A 14,838-nucleotide genomic window follows, 5' to 3' on the forward strand; every position below is an offset into this window, starting at 1 on the left:
AGCCGCCGCGCCGCCCGCACGCACCTGAAGCGGCTGGGCTGGGCCCCGCCTTGGCCCTCTGCTCGTCCTCCCCGCTCCGCACCGGCCTTCACTCTGGAGCGGCCCCGGCAGCCGCAGCAGGGGCGGCGGCGGCGGATCGAGGAGCTCTCCAGGTCGTCCCGGGAGCGGCTGCTGCAGTCCCGGGACAGGATGTTCTCCAAGTTCACCTCCATCCTGCAGCACGCCGTGGAGGCGGTAAGGCCGCGGGGCTGAGGGCGCACGCCAGGCCGGGGATGGCGGCGGCCTACACTCCCTACCGGCGCGGCCCTCGGCCCCAGGACGTGGCGGGGCCGTCGGGGCCGTGGGCCGGGTCTGAGCAGAACCCCCCACCCCCGCCTCTCCTCCTTGTCCCGGCCCGGCGGGGCTCCCTTCCTCCCGGAGCCGGTGGGCGGGGGTGTCAGGGTAGGGGGCGGATCAGTCCTTCCAGTGTGGGGTCGGGGTCTGGGGGCGACTTCCGACTGCAGCGGGTACCTGGCGGGGCCTCCGGTCGCATCTCCCGGACTCTGTAACCGTTAACCTTCTCGGGGGGGGGGGGGGGGGGGGAGAGAAGGCCGATCTGGAGCAAGACAAAAGAAACGGCCAAACACTGTTTGGGCTTGGTTTTTGTTTTGTTTTGTTTTGGTTTGGGCTGGGGACGATCCTGCAGTGGAAACTCTAGCGAGGAAGCAGCTGACCGGGGGCCCATTTCATAATCTCGCTGGCTTTGGCTTTTGCAGGCCTTGCGGCCGGACTCAGCTGGACTCGATTGATCTGCAGTGGGAGTTTGGAGGGTTGAATCAAGTGTGGTGTAAATGGCCTCGAGCTCTCGGCCATGGGGACAGGCCAGCTGTTTGCTTTCTTGTCCTCTGCCCTCTGGACTGTCTTCCGTTTACTCTCAGCTACACGCTGCTCCTTTGATGATTGCAGACACCGGCCTAGAGAGGAAGGCATCGCCCAAATAGCCTCAGACACCCCTAATAGAAAAGAACTGAACGATGCTGCTTGCTGCAGTTGTAATAGTAAGACTAGCTACTGTGTTTACTCTAGAATTGCCCGCATTAAAAAAAAATGCATCCTAAGAAGAAACGCTTATGAGTACCTTGCTAGTTTTTAAAATGGCATTCGCCTTCCCTGTTCAGATTATGTAGTATACACTACTTTAAAACCCACGCAACTTTTTAAAAAATCAATTACAATGAAACATTTTTTATGGCCAAATAACTTGTTTTGTTTTTTTTAACTTCAGTATTGAAGTTAAAACTTGAGTTTAATTGTTATTTAAATGATTTTGGGATATGTTTAAAAGTACCTTAACTCCACTACAAACTCTTGGGAAAACACATGTATCAAATAAAGGAAAACAAGGTTTCATGTATACTTGAAGGAGATGACAGTTTAGACACAATTAAGTTTTCCTTACTTGCCCAATGGTTGTTGTTAAGTGTAGTCTGTTCCAACTCAGCGATCCTGTATCGTGTTTTCGAGAAGCAGCTGGTAGATTTGAACTGCCAACCTTGCAGTTCAAACCGAGCTTGTGGTCTAGTGCTTACCGTATAGGGCCACATACACATCCATTAATTTGAGTCCTCTTTATGTTGAAAGAATGTAACTAAAATTAGTAGAAAAAGAATGACATTGACATTTTGCTATTTCCATTTCTTTAAATACCAGTTCTTAACATTGAGTGTACCTTAACACTGGGGTGATTGAGAATAAGTATCTTTTACATGGTAGCGTAGTGGTTACGAATCGGGCTGCGAACCTTAAGGTCAGTGGTTCGAAACTACCAGCCGCTCTGCGGAAGAAAGATGAGGCTTTCTACTCCCGTAAGGATTTACACCCTCGGAAACCCTGTACAGGGTCGCTATGGGAACCAACCCACTCGAAGGCACTTAACAACAACAACAACAACAACATACTCTCTAAGGAGCTCTGGTAGCGTAGTGGTTACGAATCAGGCTGTGAACCCTAAGGTCAGCAGTTCGAAACTACCAGCGGTTCCGCGGGAGAAAGATGAGATGTTCTGCTCCCATAAAGATTTACAGCCTCGGAAACCCTGTGCAGGGTCACTATGAGTCGGAACCGACTCCACGGCACTTAACAACAACAATACTCTCTACCTATCAGGTTGACATTTACAGATATGTGAAGTACTTAGAAGAAAGATGACCTTCCTACAGCCCCAGTAAATGCTCATTTTTGTCCTGAGGCCTGTGTTTTCTGTCCTCATTATCTTTTCATAATTGTATATATTAGCATCTCCCAAATTGTCCACCTAAATGGTCTGACCAGTCCTGTAATATCTGTTCTTTACTTGGCTGAAAAAGTTAAGCGCATTACGTTCACCTGGTCCTAGGGAGTAATGTGTCTATGAAGAAAGAGAATGTTTTTCTTTGCTTAGAGTTAATGTTTTGAGCCAAGTTACCTTGAGAAGATGTTAAGTTTCATGAACTTAACATTTTTTGGTGTACTCATTTGCTCCTGGCAATGAACCCTGTACAGTGTCGCTGTGAGTCGGAACCAGCACCACCACAATGATTACAAAGCCATCCCTGTGGTATTTAGAGAAGGTTCTTATGTAGCCCCAACTTTGGTTTCCAATTATCCAGTCTGTTCAGGTATTTCCTTGATATTCTTTCAATTTACTTTTACTATTATTAGTTGTTGTTGGTAAGTGCCATCAAGTCGGTTACAACTCAGTGATCCTGTATAGGGTTTCCAAGGAGCGGCTGGTGACTTTGAACTGCCAACCTTGTGTTTCGAACCAACCTTGTGGTCCACTGCTTTAGTAGTAAATTTATTGTTACTTCTGGTGCGGCATTGTAGGATCAGCATTGCACTGTGAACCACAAAGTCTGCAGTGCAAACCCACCAGCTGCTCCTCGGAAACCCTTTAACAACAATAACATCGCTCAATTAATTTCTGTCTCTTTTCTCTCTACTTTTAATGTGCACATCTGCTTGCTCGGTGCATTATTCTAGTTAATCATTTTTAGGCTTAAACACAGAGGGGAGATGAACCTATACCTGGACAATTCCTTGACCTTGTTTATCCATTGTCTATTTCGATAGATCTGCAGAGTAGTTTTCCCATCCATTCGCTATCATTTCTTGTTCAATTGGATTAGGCTTTACATATTTTTTGAATTTTTTAGTTGGTCAAATGCATATTTATGTAAATGAGGTAAAATTTTTCCTTATTTTTAATCAATAGTTTCTCCACTGTTAATTATTCACGTGTCATTAAATTGACAGACTGCATTTTTTAGGAGAGAAATTCACAGCTTACTCAGAACACATGAACTGTAATGTAAATCCCTAACCCCTTTTCAGGAATGGCACTTCTCCTAGTAGTATAGAAATGGGTAGTTAGTAATAGACAGTTGCCACATGTCACAGGTTGGCAGTCGGGACTCTGCTGAAATTGACAAGTTGGGCAGTATCATTTTAGCACGATTTCTTTAGAGGAAAAGTACACCTCCTTCCTTTTAGTACAATTCAGTATTTGTTGAGGGACTAATAGATATTCGCTTGTGGCGCTGCAGGGTAAGTGCTGGACCACAAGATTGGTTTCAATCACAGGGTCGGGGGTTCAAATTCCCCAGTCACTCCTTGGAAACCCTATACAGTGTCACTATGAGTCAGAACTGACTTCTCAGCACTTAACAACAACAATAACACAATGGTTCATAGTAGCCAATGGACGCTACTTTGCATTGTGCATCAAGCCATTATTCTTTTTACTGTATTGTTTTGTTAAATATATCTTAGTGTATCTGGAAATGTTTGTTTTATGCATAGAAAGGTACACATACACTACATACTTAGACAAACACTTGACTGATATGAAACTATACCTAATTATTGTAACTTATATACAAATTTGACTTAACGACAGACTAAGGAACTGAACTGTTCATTACCCAGGGCTTGCCTGGTAGTGTTCTTTTAAGGAACGATCTCTAAATTAAGTGTTTCAAGCATTCAGCATTCAAAACTTTATGAGCCTACCATGAAAGCATGGTGCTATAGGATAAGCAGTTGACCACAAGGTCAGTTTGAACCACATGGTAGGCGGTTCCAGCTCACCAGCCACTCCTCTGAAACCCTATATGGGGTCGCTGTAAGTCGGAACCAACTCGATGCCACTTAACAACCATGAAAGCCTAGCACAGTGTGGAGGAAACAAGATATTAGCCATCTCCTTGCTCACAAGGAGTCTGCAGTCTGATTTGTGAGACAAAGCAAATATGTAAGTTAAATTATGTGTGAGAGTTAAAAAAAAAACCTAAATCTAGCTATGACAGGGTTACGTAGCTATGACAGGGTTACGTGCCTCCTTCAAGCCCTTAAATTTGCTGGACAAGTTACTTAATCTTTATCTATTTCAGTGTCTTCATTGTAAAGTGGAAAGGATTCTATCTATCTCATAGAATCCTTATAAATATTAAAATGAGTGATTTCATATGAAGTGCTTATTACAGTGCCTGGCACCTATTAATTGCTCAGTAAATGTGAACAGTATTAACACTTAGTTGGTGAGTGGTTCAGCCAATGAGTCTACTACTGTAGGAGATGAAGCAGTGCTCAAGGAGCCAGTGGATAAGTCTCTGTGCAGGAAGTGGGACTTGAACTGGGTTTTGGAGAGCCAGAGAAGATTGGGGAAGAGTGTTAGGAAAGTTGAGGGGAGGGAGAAAGCATTTTGAAAGAAGTAGAATGCTTATGAAACATGAAGACAGGAAGCAGATGTGGCTCGTAGAACCCTAGTTTTCCTCGGAATTATCAATGTCAGCCCTTTTGTGTGGTAGTCATTTTGGAGAAAGACAACACCGGATTTCTAATTACTAGTAGTGTCTCTCCTTGGGCAAACCAATGAACTTGCTTTGTGTCTTCATAGGACTTTATTGTATGGAAAGTGCTGTAGCACTGCCTGGCATGTAACTGCTTAGTAAATATGTTGTGCGTTTACTCAGTCAATATTATTGAATGTTTGCTCCACGTCACGTCACTCCAAACACTAAGATTGTGTAATGCAAAAGATGGCCCAACTCCCGCCCTCATAGAATTTGCTGTAAAGTGCTGTTGAGTTGATTCCGACTCATAGTGGTTCAGTATTGGGTTTCCAAGGAGTGGCTGGTGGGTTTGAACCCCGAACCTTGTGGTTAGCAGTCCAGTGCTGATCCTACAGGGCCACACTAGGACAAGGTAGTATGAGAAGATAGATAATAAAGCAGTTTCAAAGGTGGGAGAAGGGTTGAGAGGCAGGGAGCCACAGGTAGGTGTAGAAGGGACTGTCTCTGAGGCAGGCAGCTTGACAGGGCTTCCCAGAGAAGGCGATGTCCCAGTCATGCATTTATGTCCATTTTTGGTTGAGATATAAGCATATGATTTTGGTTTTTGTTGTGTGTTTTTTTCTCAAAATTGAATCCAGGACTTTGAACCAGTTCAAAACAATTCAGTCATAACTGATAGAAACAAGAGTAACCTACATGTTGCTTGACAGTGGTTATTTTTTGAGTGTTGGATTTATGTCCAGGTGGTGTGGTGCTGTAGGATAAGCACTGGATTTCTAACCACAGTATTGGCGGTTCAAACCCACCAGCTGCTTCTTGGAAACCCTATACAACAGCATCAGGAAACAGGCAGTTGGGTGTCCATTCAAAGATGGTGGCTGACAGCGCAGCTTTGAGTGTTGGTTGGCCGCCATGTTTGTTGGGGCACCACTGCCTGATCAAAATCCAATGCTCAAGAGATTTCATTGTTGTGTAATGCATTCTCTGCCTTGGTTTCCATCCACCAAACCATTTGGAACGGAATCAATGCCCTGATTTAATCTCTATGGTACAAAGATAACTCAAATTAGAACTTCATTTTGTTTGCTAATACATCTTTTCCTTTTTCACCAGAACATACATGTTTTTATGTAATGATAAAATAGGAAATTTGCATGTCAGACTTATTAAAGAGACTAGTTTACTTAGAAAGTTCCACATAAATAAGGAAATTTATTCGCATAGAGTAAGATTGCTACTATCCTAAGTTATTGGTAGTTTGTTGTTGCTAAGTGCCGTCGAGTCGGTTCTGACCCATAGTGACCCTGTATAGGGTACCCAAGGAGCAGCTGGTGAGCTTAAACCACCGACTTTGCAGTTCAAACAGCTTTGCAGTCTGGCGCATTAACCCACACCAGGACTCCATATTGGCAGTTTGTTGTTGTTGCTAAGTGCCGTCGAGTCGGTTCCGACCCATAGCGACCCTGAACAGAGTTTCCGAGGCTGTAAATCTTTACGGGAGCAGAAAGTCTCATCTTTCTCCCGCGGATAAGCTGGTAGTTTCGAACAGCTGACCTTGATGTTCGCAGCCCGATTTGTAACCGCTATGCTACCAGAGCTTAGAACTGTTTAATTATTTATTTAAATAGATGTCTCACTTCAGTATACTACTGGGAGAGAGATGAGACTTTCTGCTCCCGTAGAGATTTATAGCCTTGGAAACCCAATAGAGGTTCGCTCTGAGTCGTGATTGACTCCACCACACACCACCGCCTCTGGGAGAGAGGTGTTCACAAACAAAATAACACCATCCTGCTTTGAAATTGACTATAACTTACAGCAAAAAAACCTGACGCAAATCTTTTGGGACCTCTGGTCTACCCAGTTATCCTTCAACTAGAGTTGAGACTCTTTGGTGAAATAATCTAGAATAAAGATGTAATTCTTTGTAGACCCAGGCAATTCCCTTGGAACCCCTAACAGTAACTAGTAGCCGTGAAGCCGATTCTGACACACGGCAATCCCAGGTGTGTCGGAGGAGACTGGGCTCTCCATAGTTATCAGTGACTGATTGAGCAGAAATAGATTGTCTGGCATTTCTTCCGAGGTGCCTCTGGGTGGGTTTGAATCTCTAAACTTTCCATTAGCAGCCAAGAGCATTAGCTGTTTACCCCACCCAGAGACTCCATATGTTGTTGTTAAGTGCTGTCTAGTTGGTTCCGATTCATAGAACCCTGTATTGGGTTTGAACTGCCGACCTTATGATTTGCAGTCCAGTGCTGATCTACAGCGCCATACCAGGAGTCCCAGGACCCCATATAAAACTACATGAAAGTAGGTCCAGAAAACAAGGAAAAATTTATGTATTTTGTAGACAATTCTCTAAACAAATGATAAATTAAAACAGGCAGAATTTTTTTTATCTAAAAGCTTCAGGAAGATGATTCTGTTTTCTCAAGTTAATACTGGCTCTCTTATTTTTCTTCCTAACTTTTTTCTCAACCCTCCCACATGTAAAAATACTTGTAGGTTTGGTGTGAAATGCCAAAGGAATATCATTTTGGTCTGAAAGTTTTTTGAAGTAAATTTCAGAGCTAAATGTAAATTTTTTTTGTTTTGTGGAATTTAATTGATGGTTTGCTATCCATATACTTTGCTAAAAATATGCAGTGCCTAGCTCAGACTTGAAAGAGAAAGGATTGGCCTGCATACGTCATTGAAGAGGGGGAATGGTTTTCATCTGATTCTGGAGTTGACTTTGATACGTGTACCTTGTATAGTGATGATGTGTAACTAAATACATAACTGCTTTTTACTGGCTTGCGTTTCAAAGTCCCAGGTACAGAGATCCCTGGTTATTGATCAATGCATTTTTCTGATAACTCAGTAATAGAATATTGGTGTGATTTAATTTAAATTTTTTTTTGGAGGTGCTATATGAGGAAGCTTGATTCTTCCACAGACTTTTTGAAGCCCCCTCATATAGCACCTCTAAAAAAAAATTCAATTAAATCACACCAATATTTATTAAGGAGCTCTGGTAGCGTAGTGATTACGAATCGGGCTGCGAACTGCAAGGTCAGCAGTTTGAAACTACCAGCTGCTCCGCGGGAGAAAGATGAGGCGTTCTGCTCCCATAAAGATTTACAGCCTCGGAAACCCTGTTCAGGGTCGCTATGGGTCGAAACCGACTCGACGACACTTAGCAACAACAACAACAACGTATATTTATTAGTTCTGCGGGGGCTATGGGAGAAAATGTCCCAACATATGGTTGAATTATGTTAAAAGATGTTTTTCATCTTTCTTTAAGAAATCACCTTTCATTCTTGGGTTTCACTCAGTTTAGTCTCTCTTTTGGCATCTGGCATATAGCCTCGAATCCATTCGTCTTCTTGTGCTCTTTCTGTGCCATAATGAAGGAATGTGGTTGCATTTTATGGGAAACCTTGAATGTTGCTATCTTAATGCTTATGTCTTTGTGTGTGCTTATTTATGTAGCTGGCACCATCACTTCCGTTACAAGAAGATTTTGTTTATCACTGGAAGGCAATTACCCATTACTACATAGAGACTTCAGGTAAGAAATGATGCTAATAAGTTCGAGAAATACTAAAATAACCCAATAAAATGGTAAAACTATAGCACAACTTTTACCAGTTGAACATTTTTCAGGTGTACAATTTATTGCTATTAAATAAAATATATTTTAAATATATTTTCAGTTATTTTAGATTTAAATTTATAAACAGTTTATTTTACCTTTAATTTGTCTTTGAGATTCATTTATGCATTCATTTAAAGAAAAAAAAAAATGTATCTGTGTGTCAGGCATTGTTGGAGGCACTGAGGGCTGGAACAGCCAATCAGACACAGTCCTTGTCCTAAGAGAGCTGATATATTGATGGATACGAGGCATACAATAAATAGACAAGACCATATAGTGTGTCAGATGGTAAGTGTTAAGGACAAACTGAAGCAGCAAACAGGAAAAGCAGGTGTGTGTATGACGAGGGAAAGAAAACGTCTTTGCACAAGGTGATATCTGAGCTGAAAACTGAAAGAGAAAGTAGGCAAGCTGGGTGACTATCTGGGGGAAGATTATCAAGGAAGAGCTGTAAATGCAGAAACCTCTCAGCAGGAACATGCTCTGTGTGTGGAGTATCCTAGGAAATACCAAAAAACCAGCGTGTCTAGAACAAAGTGAACGAGGTGGGAGTGGGGAGGGTAGAAGATAAAATCAAACAGGTGGACTGGGAGGAGAGGGGGTAGATTTGCACAGGGTGATTCACTCAGGGCTCTGGCTTTTACACTGAGATGGGAAGCCATTATGAAGGTTTCCAGCAGAGATGCCGCATCATCTATTAGAAAGATTCTTTGGTTTTGTGAAAAAACTAGATTGAAGAGTTATAGGGATGGTTTTGTTGTTGTTGTTAAAGTGCCATGGAGTCGGTTCCTACTCACAGCCACCCTGTGTAAGGTTTCCGAGGAACCGCTGGTGAGTTTGGACTGCCAACCTTGTGGTTTGCAGTCCATGTTGATCCACCGTGCCACATCAGAAGTCCACAGGGGTGGTAGCTTGTAGAAGAATTAGAGGTCTGTGGCAATGGTCTTAGCAAAAGATAGTGGTGACTTAGATAGACCAGGGGGAGGTATTAAGCAGTGGTTGTTTTCTGGATATATTTTGAAGGAAATCTGTTGATGTGTTGAATACTGGGTATGAGTGAAGGATAACTCCAAATTTGGGGATTAATCAGTTGGAAAAATCAAGGAGACACTCCTGAGAATGGAGAGACTGTAAGGGGAGCAGGTTCACAAGGGAATTTTAGGGAAATGTTAAGTGTAAGATGTTCATTATATATCTAAATGCGTATGCCAAGCGGTGGTGGTTGTGTGCCACCTAGTAGGTTCTGACTCATAGCAACCCTGTATAGGGTTTCTGAAGCTGAAATCTTTACGGAAGCAGAAGCCTCATCTTTCTCCTGTGGAGCAGCTATTAGATTCTAACTGCTACCTTGTGGTCAACAGCCCAACTCATAACCCGCTATGCTCCCAGGGTTCCTTATATGCCAAGTAGACAATGGGAAATAGAAATCTGTAAATCAGGGGAAAGGTCTAAACTTGTTATTCTTAAGTTTTGACTCAGTGCAGTAGTCTATAGGTTTCCAAGGCTTTTCATCTTTGCAGGAGCAGAAAGTCTTATCTTTCTCCTAAGGAGCGACTGGTGGGCTTGAACTGCTGCCCTGGTGGTCTGCAGCCCAGTGCCTATCATATGGAGCCACTGAACTACCAGGTCTAAACTGTTGTTGTTAGGTGCCTTTGAGTCAGTTCTGACTCATAGTGACCCTATATAGGATGACCAAGGAGCAACTGGTGAATTTGAACCCACCAGCCTTGTGGTTAGCAGTCTTGTGCCAGTCCTACAATGTCACAACCGGACTCTGTTTTGACCATAGAATCCTTCTATATTTCAAATTAAAGCTTGGATATTTATTCAGTTCTTTCAGAACTGAAAAGTTGAGCATGTGCTTCTCATTTGGTTTCTCTAACTCCAGGTCTTTACTGCACTTTTCATTTTAATACTTGACTTTTTCTTCTCAAGCTGCCCTTTGAAATTTTCTGTTCAGCACTTTTACTTCCTCAATTTTTCCTTTGCTTTAGCATATTGACTATGGAGAACAAGTTTCAGAGTCTCTTCTGACATCCATTTTGGTCTTTGTCTTCTTTCTTGTCTTCTTAATGACTCTTTTGCTTGCTTCCTATATGATGTTCTTGATGTCATCCCACAATTCTTCTGGTCTTTGATCATTCATGTCATAAGTCATCAAATCAGTTCTTCAGATGATCTCTAAATTCAGGTGGGATATATTCAAGGTCATATTTTGGTTCTTTTGGACTTTTTTTTTTTTTTATCTGTTTTATTATGACTTATATGATATGGGCGTTTACATGGGAGAACATTAGTTTTACATTCATCCTATCGTATATTGTTTCATTGCCATGGTTACAGTCCCCTCCATGCATCATCAACAAACCAAAGGGTATACCCTGCAAGCCTACCCCCCGGTCGTCAGCACACAGCCCCTCTCCCTCTCTTCTTTTGGACTTTTAAAAAATTTTCTTCAGTTTCAGCCTGAACTTGCATATGAGCAATTGATGGTTTGTTCCACAGTCTGCCCTAGATTTGTTTTGACTGATGATATGGAGCTGTTCCATTGTCTCTTTCCACAGATGTAGTCAGTTTGATTTCTGTGTATTCTATCTAGTGAGGTCCATGTGTATAGTTGTCTCTTCTGCTGTCTTAAAGAAGGTATTTGAAATGAACAAGTCATTGGTTCTGCAGAATTCTGTCATGTGATCTCCAGCACTGTTTCTGTCACCAAGCCATATTTTCCAGCTAATGATCCTTCCTATATGTTTCTAACCTTGACATTCCAATTACCAGTAATTATCAGTACATCTTGATTTCATGTTTTATCATTTTCAGACTGAAGAGATTGGTAGAATTCTTCAATTTCATCATTACTGGCTTTAGTGGTTGGTGCATAAATTTGAATAATAGTCGTATTAACTGGTCTTCCTTGTAGACTGCAGATATTATCCTATCACAGAGAGCATTCCTTTTGATGATGAATGCAATGCCATTTCACTTGAATTTGCCATGTCCGGCATAGTAAGCCATATGATTGTCTGATTCAAAATGGCCAATACTTGTCCATTACAGCTCCTGAATGCCTAGGATATTGGTCTTTAAGCATTACATTTTGTTTTTGACAACTTCCAATATTCCTAGAGTAATACGTCATACACTCCATGTTCCAGTTATTGATGGATGTTTGTAGTTATTTCTCCTCATTTTGAGTTGTTCACCATCAATAAATGAAGGTCCTGAAAGCTTTACTCCATTCATGCTATCCTGATCAACTCTACTTTGAGGAGGCAGCTCTTTCCCAGTTATATTTTGAGTGTCTCCCAGCCTGAAGGACTCATCTTTCGGCACTGTTTCTAACAATATTCTGGTGCTAGTAATAATGTCTCAATATTCAATATTGTGGTCTGACAGTGTTCCACTGCTATTCATAAGGTTTTTGGTGGCTAAACATTCAGAAGTAATCTGCCTCTCCTTCTTCCAAGTCTGTAATAGTCTGGAAGCTCAGCTGAAACCTGCCCACCGCAGGTGACCCTGCTGGCATGTAGAATGGCGGTCACAGAGCTTCCAGAATCACAGTGTCTCATAAATCACCACAGTATGACAGACTGACAGTTGACAGGTCTGGAATTAAGAGTCTCGGTATATAAGTTGTATTTAAAGCCATGAGACTGGATGAGATTATCAAGCGAGTGAGGATAGATGGAGGAGAGAGTTTGGATGGAAGTGAGCCCATGGGCATGATGTATAGAGGTTGGAAAGATAAGAAGGCTAGCAAAGGTAACTGCTTTTGCCAGTAAGGTGGAAGAGCCAAGAAAGAATGATGTTCTGGAAGCTAAAGAAGAGAGGATGCTGATATAAAGTTAATGAAGACTGAGAATGAATCATTAGATTTATGCATAAGGAATTTGTTAGATAAGACATTTCTTGTTGTTAGGTGCCCTTGTGTCGGTTTGGACTCCGTAACCCTATGTACTAGAGGGTGTGCAGATGCCTGGAGTCGGGTTGTTTAACTGCAAGGGGTGTAAACAAATTGAGGAAAGTTGAAATGACACGCTGATGGGGTCACCGAGTGAAACACGGAGTGATCCTGCACCAACCATCCTCACAGTCATCTGGGCTCGAGCCCATTGTCACAGCTGCTGTGTCAGGCCATCTCGTTGGGGGTTTTCGTCTTCTTTACCAAGCATGCTGTCCTTTACGGCTAAAGTACATGAGTTGCAGTTTCGCCATCTTCGCTTCTAACAAGCATTCTGGCTGTACTTCTTCCAAGACAGATTTGCTTGTCCTTCTGGCAGTCCATGGTACATTCAATATTATTTGCCAACACCATAATTCAAATGCATTGATTCTACTTCAGTTTTCCTTATTATCCAACTTTCACATACATGTTGTTATTAAGTGCCGTTGAGTCAGTTCTGACCCGTAGTGACCCTGTATAGGTTTCCAAGGAGCTGCTGGTGAGTTTGAACCGCTGACCTTGTGGTTCAAATCGACCTTATGGTCCAGTGCTTATCCTACAACAGCACAGCAGGACTCCCATGCATAGTTTTTGTTAAGAGCCATCAAGTCAGTTCTGACTCATAGTGACCCTGTATAAGGTTTCCAAGGAGCAGCTGGTGGGTTTGAACCACTGACCTTCTGGTTGATTGGCAGTCCAGTGCTTATCCTACAGCACCACACCAGAACTCCATACCTATGAGTAGTTTAAAAATCTACTCACATACGTATGAATAGATTGAAGATCTACATACATATGTACACACATACATGTAGATTGGAACTCTCACATCCATATGAGTAGATTGAAAATACCAGGGCTTGTGTCAAATACAGAGCCCTTTTCATGAATGACAGGGAGAAGGGGGAAAGCCTGCTGGGAGTGGGCTGAGGGAAAATGGGCAGGAGACATGTGCAGACGATGTGTCAGATCTGCTCTTTAAAGATGTAAGGTATCGCAGTGTACAGTTGGAGGGATGATTGAGTTGAGCGGGAAATGGGTACAAGAATGCAATGAGACAGCCTGGACTGGTAACTGCAGGTGGTCATTCAAACCCAGCAGCCGCTCCATGGGTGACAGTCTCAGAAACCCAATATATAGGGGTCACTAGGAGTTGGAATCAGCATGATGAAAGTGGATTGATTTGGGGGTCTTTTCAACCCTTAACTAGGCGAGGTAAATTGGGACCTAATGCACAAAGAGAGACATGGCCCCCAATAGGCCTGTGGACAGCTTTTCCATAACAGTTGGGTGGAAAACAGCATTTGAGTATCATTCCAGGAGGTGAGTGAATGTGGTTGAGGAAGTTGGAATGATCTTCTAGTTGCTTCTATTTCCTCAGTGAATTGGAAGGGCGGAGAGCAACTGTAGGAAGTGCAAATCAATTAGGGTAGGTGCAGGGGAACTTACTCTGTAGAGGGAAAGATAGTCTTTATTGTAACCACTCAACTGTGCTGTTGGTAAGCAAAAGCAGCTGCAGACAACACGTAAAAGAGTGAGTGTTCCGTTGTTGCAATAAGGTCTGTGCACAAACAAGCGGTAGAGCGGATCTTCTATTACTGACCTGTGAAGGAGGGACAGGCCACACTACAACGGAGCTGTCCGGGCTGCCTTGAGGAAAGTGTAGATAAACATGAGGGGGTGCAGATGCCTGGACTTGAGTTGCTTGATTGCAAGGGGCGTAAACAAATTGAGAACAGTTGAAATGACATGCTTTAAATAAGAAAAAGGCATCTTACTATATTTGGATAATAAGTGAAAATAAAAAGACCTTTCAGTTATATAACACAACTTCGACCTGTCAACCTATTTGTTTAGAAAGGTGACCTTTTCAAATGACTGTTCTTAGAGCTTGTGAGTCCATCCTGCCTCCATGAGTGTGAGGAAATGCGTGCATTCATGCCTTAAAGTATTTTGTACAATCTATAAATTAATGTCTGAATTACAGGGACGTATGGGGTGGATTTTAAAAAAGTCTGTGGCTGGTAGAGTATGACTGAGTGGTAGGAGGAGATGGTGTCTACGCTAGGCTTTAAACGATATGTAGGGCGGGAGGTGGAGAAGGCAGGTAAAGGTGTCTCTGGTGGAAAGAACAGAGTATGCGAGGCATCCTTCGTTTGAAAATGATGAGGGGAGTAGCAGAAGCTAGATCTTGGCTTCTACGAAGCTAGGGTTTGAATCCTATCAAGTCAAGTTTACCATTTGTTCAGATCACCATTTAAAAAATGATTTAGGCCACTTTCTCCCATAAATACCTGTAATAGAAACATGTTTGAATATTTGTTCATTTTTGGAGTGTTTATTTCAAGTCGACAATTACAGGGAAAACATTGTTTTAAAGTTAATTAGAAGTAAATTTACAAATTATATTTTACTGGCACAAGGCTGCTCATTTTCTA

General features: G+C 42.4%; 1 protein-coding gene across 1 annotated transcript in view; it reads left to right on the forward strand.

The window, feature by feature from the left end:
• The first annotated feature begins 6 nt into the window (after positions 1 to 6).
• Positions 7 to 14,838, forward strand: part of FAM160B1 (family with sequence similarity 160, member B1) — a 46,265-nt gene continuing 31,433 nt past the window's right edge. The window contains exons 1-2 of the mRNA XM_006831378.1: positions 7 to 234; positions 8,292 to 8,370. Coding sequence (XP_006831441.1) covers positions 190 to 234; positions 8,292 to 8,370 — 124 coding nt within the window. The 5' untranslated portion in view covers positions 7 to 189. The remainder of the gene's footprint in view (positions 235 to 8,291; positions 8,371 to 14,838) is intronic.

This window comes from Chrysochloris asiatica, unplaced genomic scaffold (assembly GCF_000296735.1).
Source record: "Chrysochloris asiatica unplaced genomic scaffold, ChrAsi1.0 scaffold00003, whole genome shotgun sequence".
Classification (NCBI taxonomy): Eukaryota; Metazoa; Chordata; class Mammalia; order Afrosoricida; family Chrysochloridae; genus Chrysochloris; species Chrysochloris asiatica.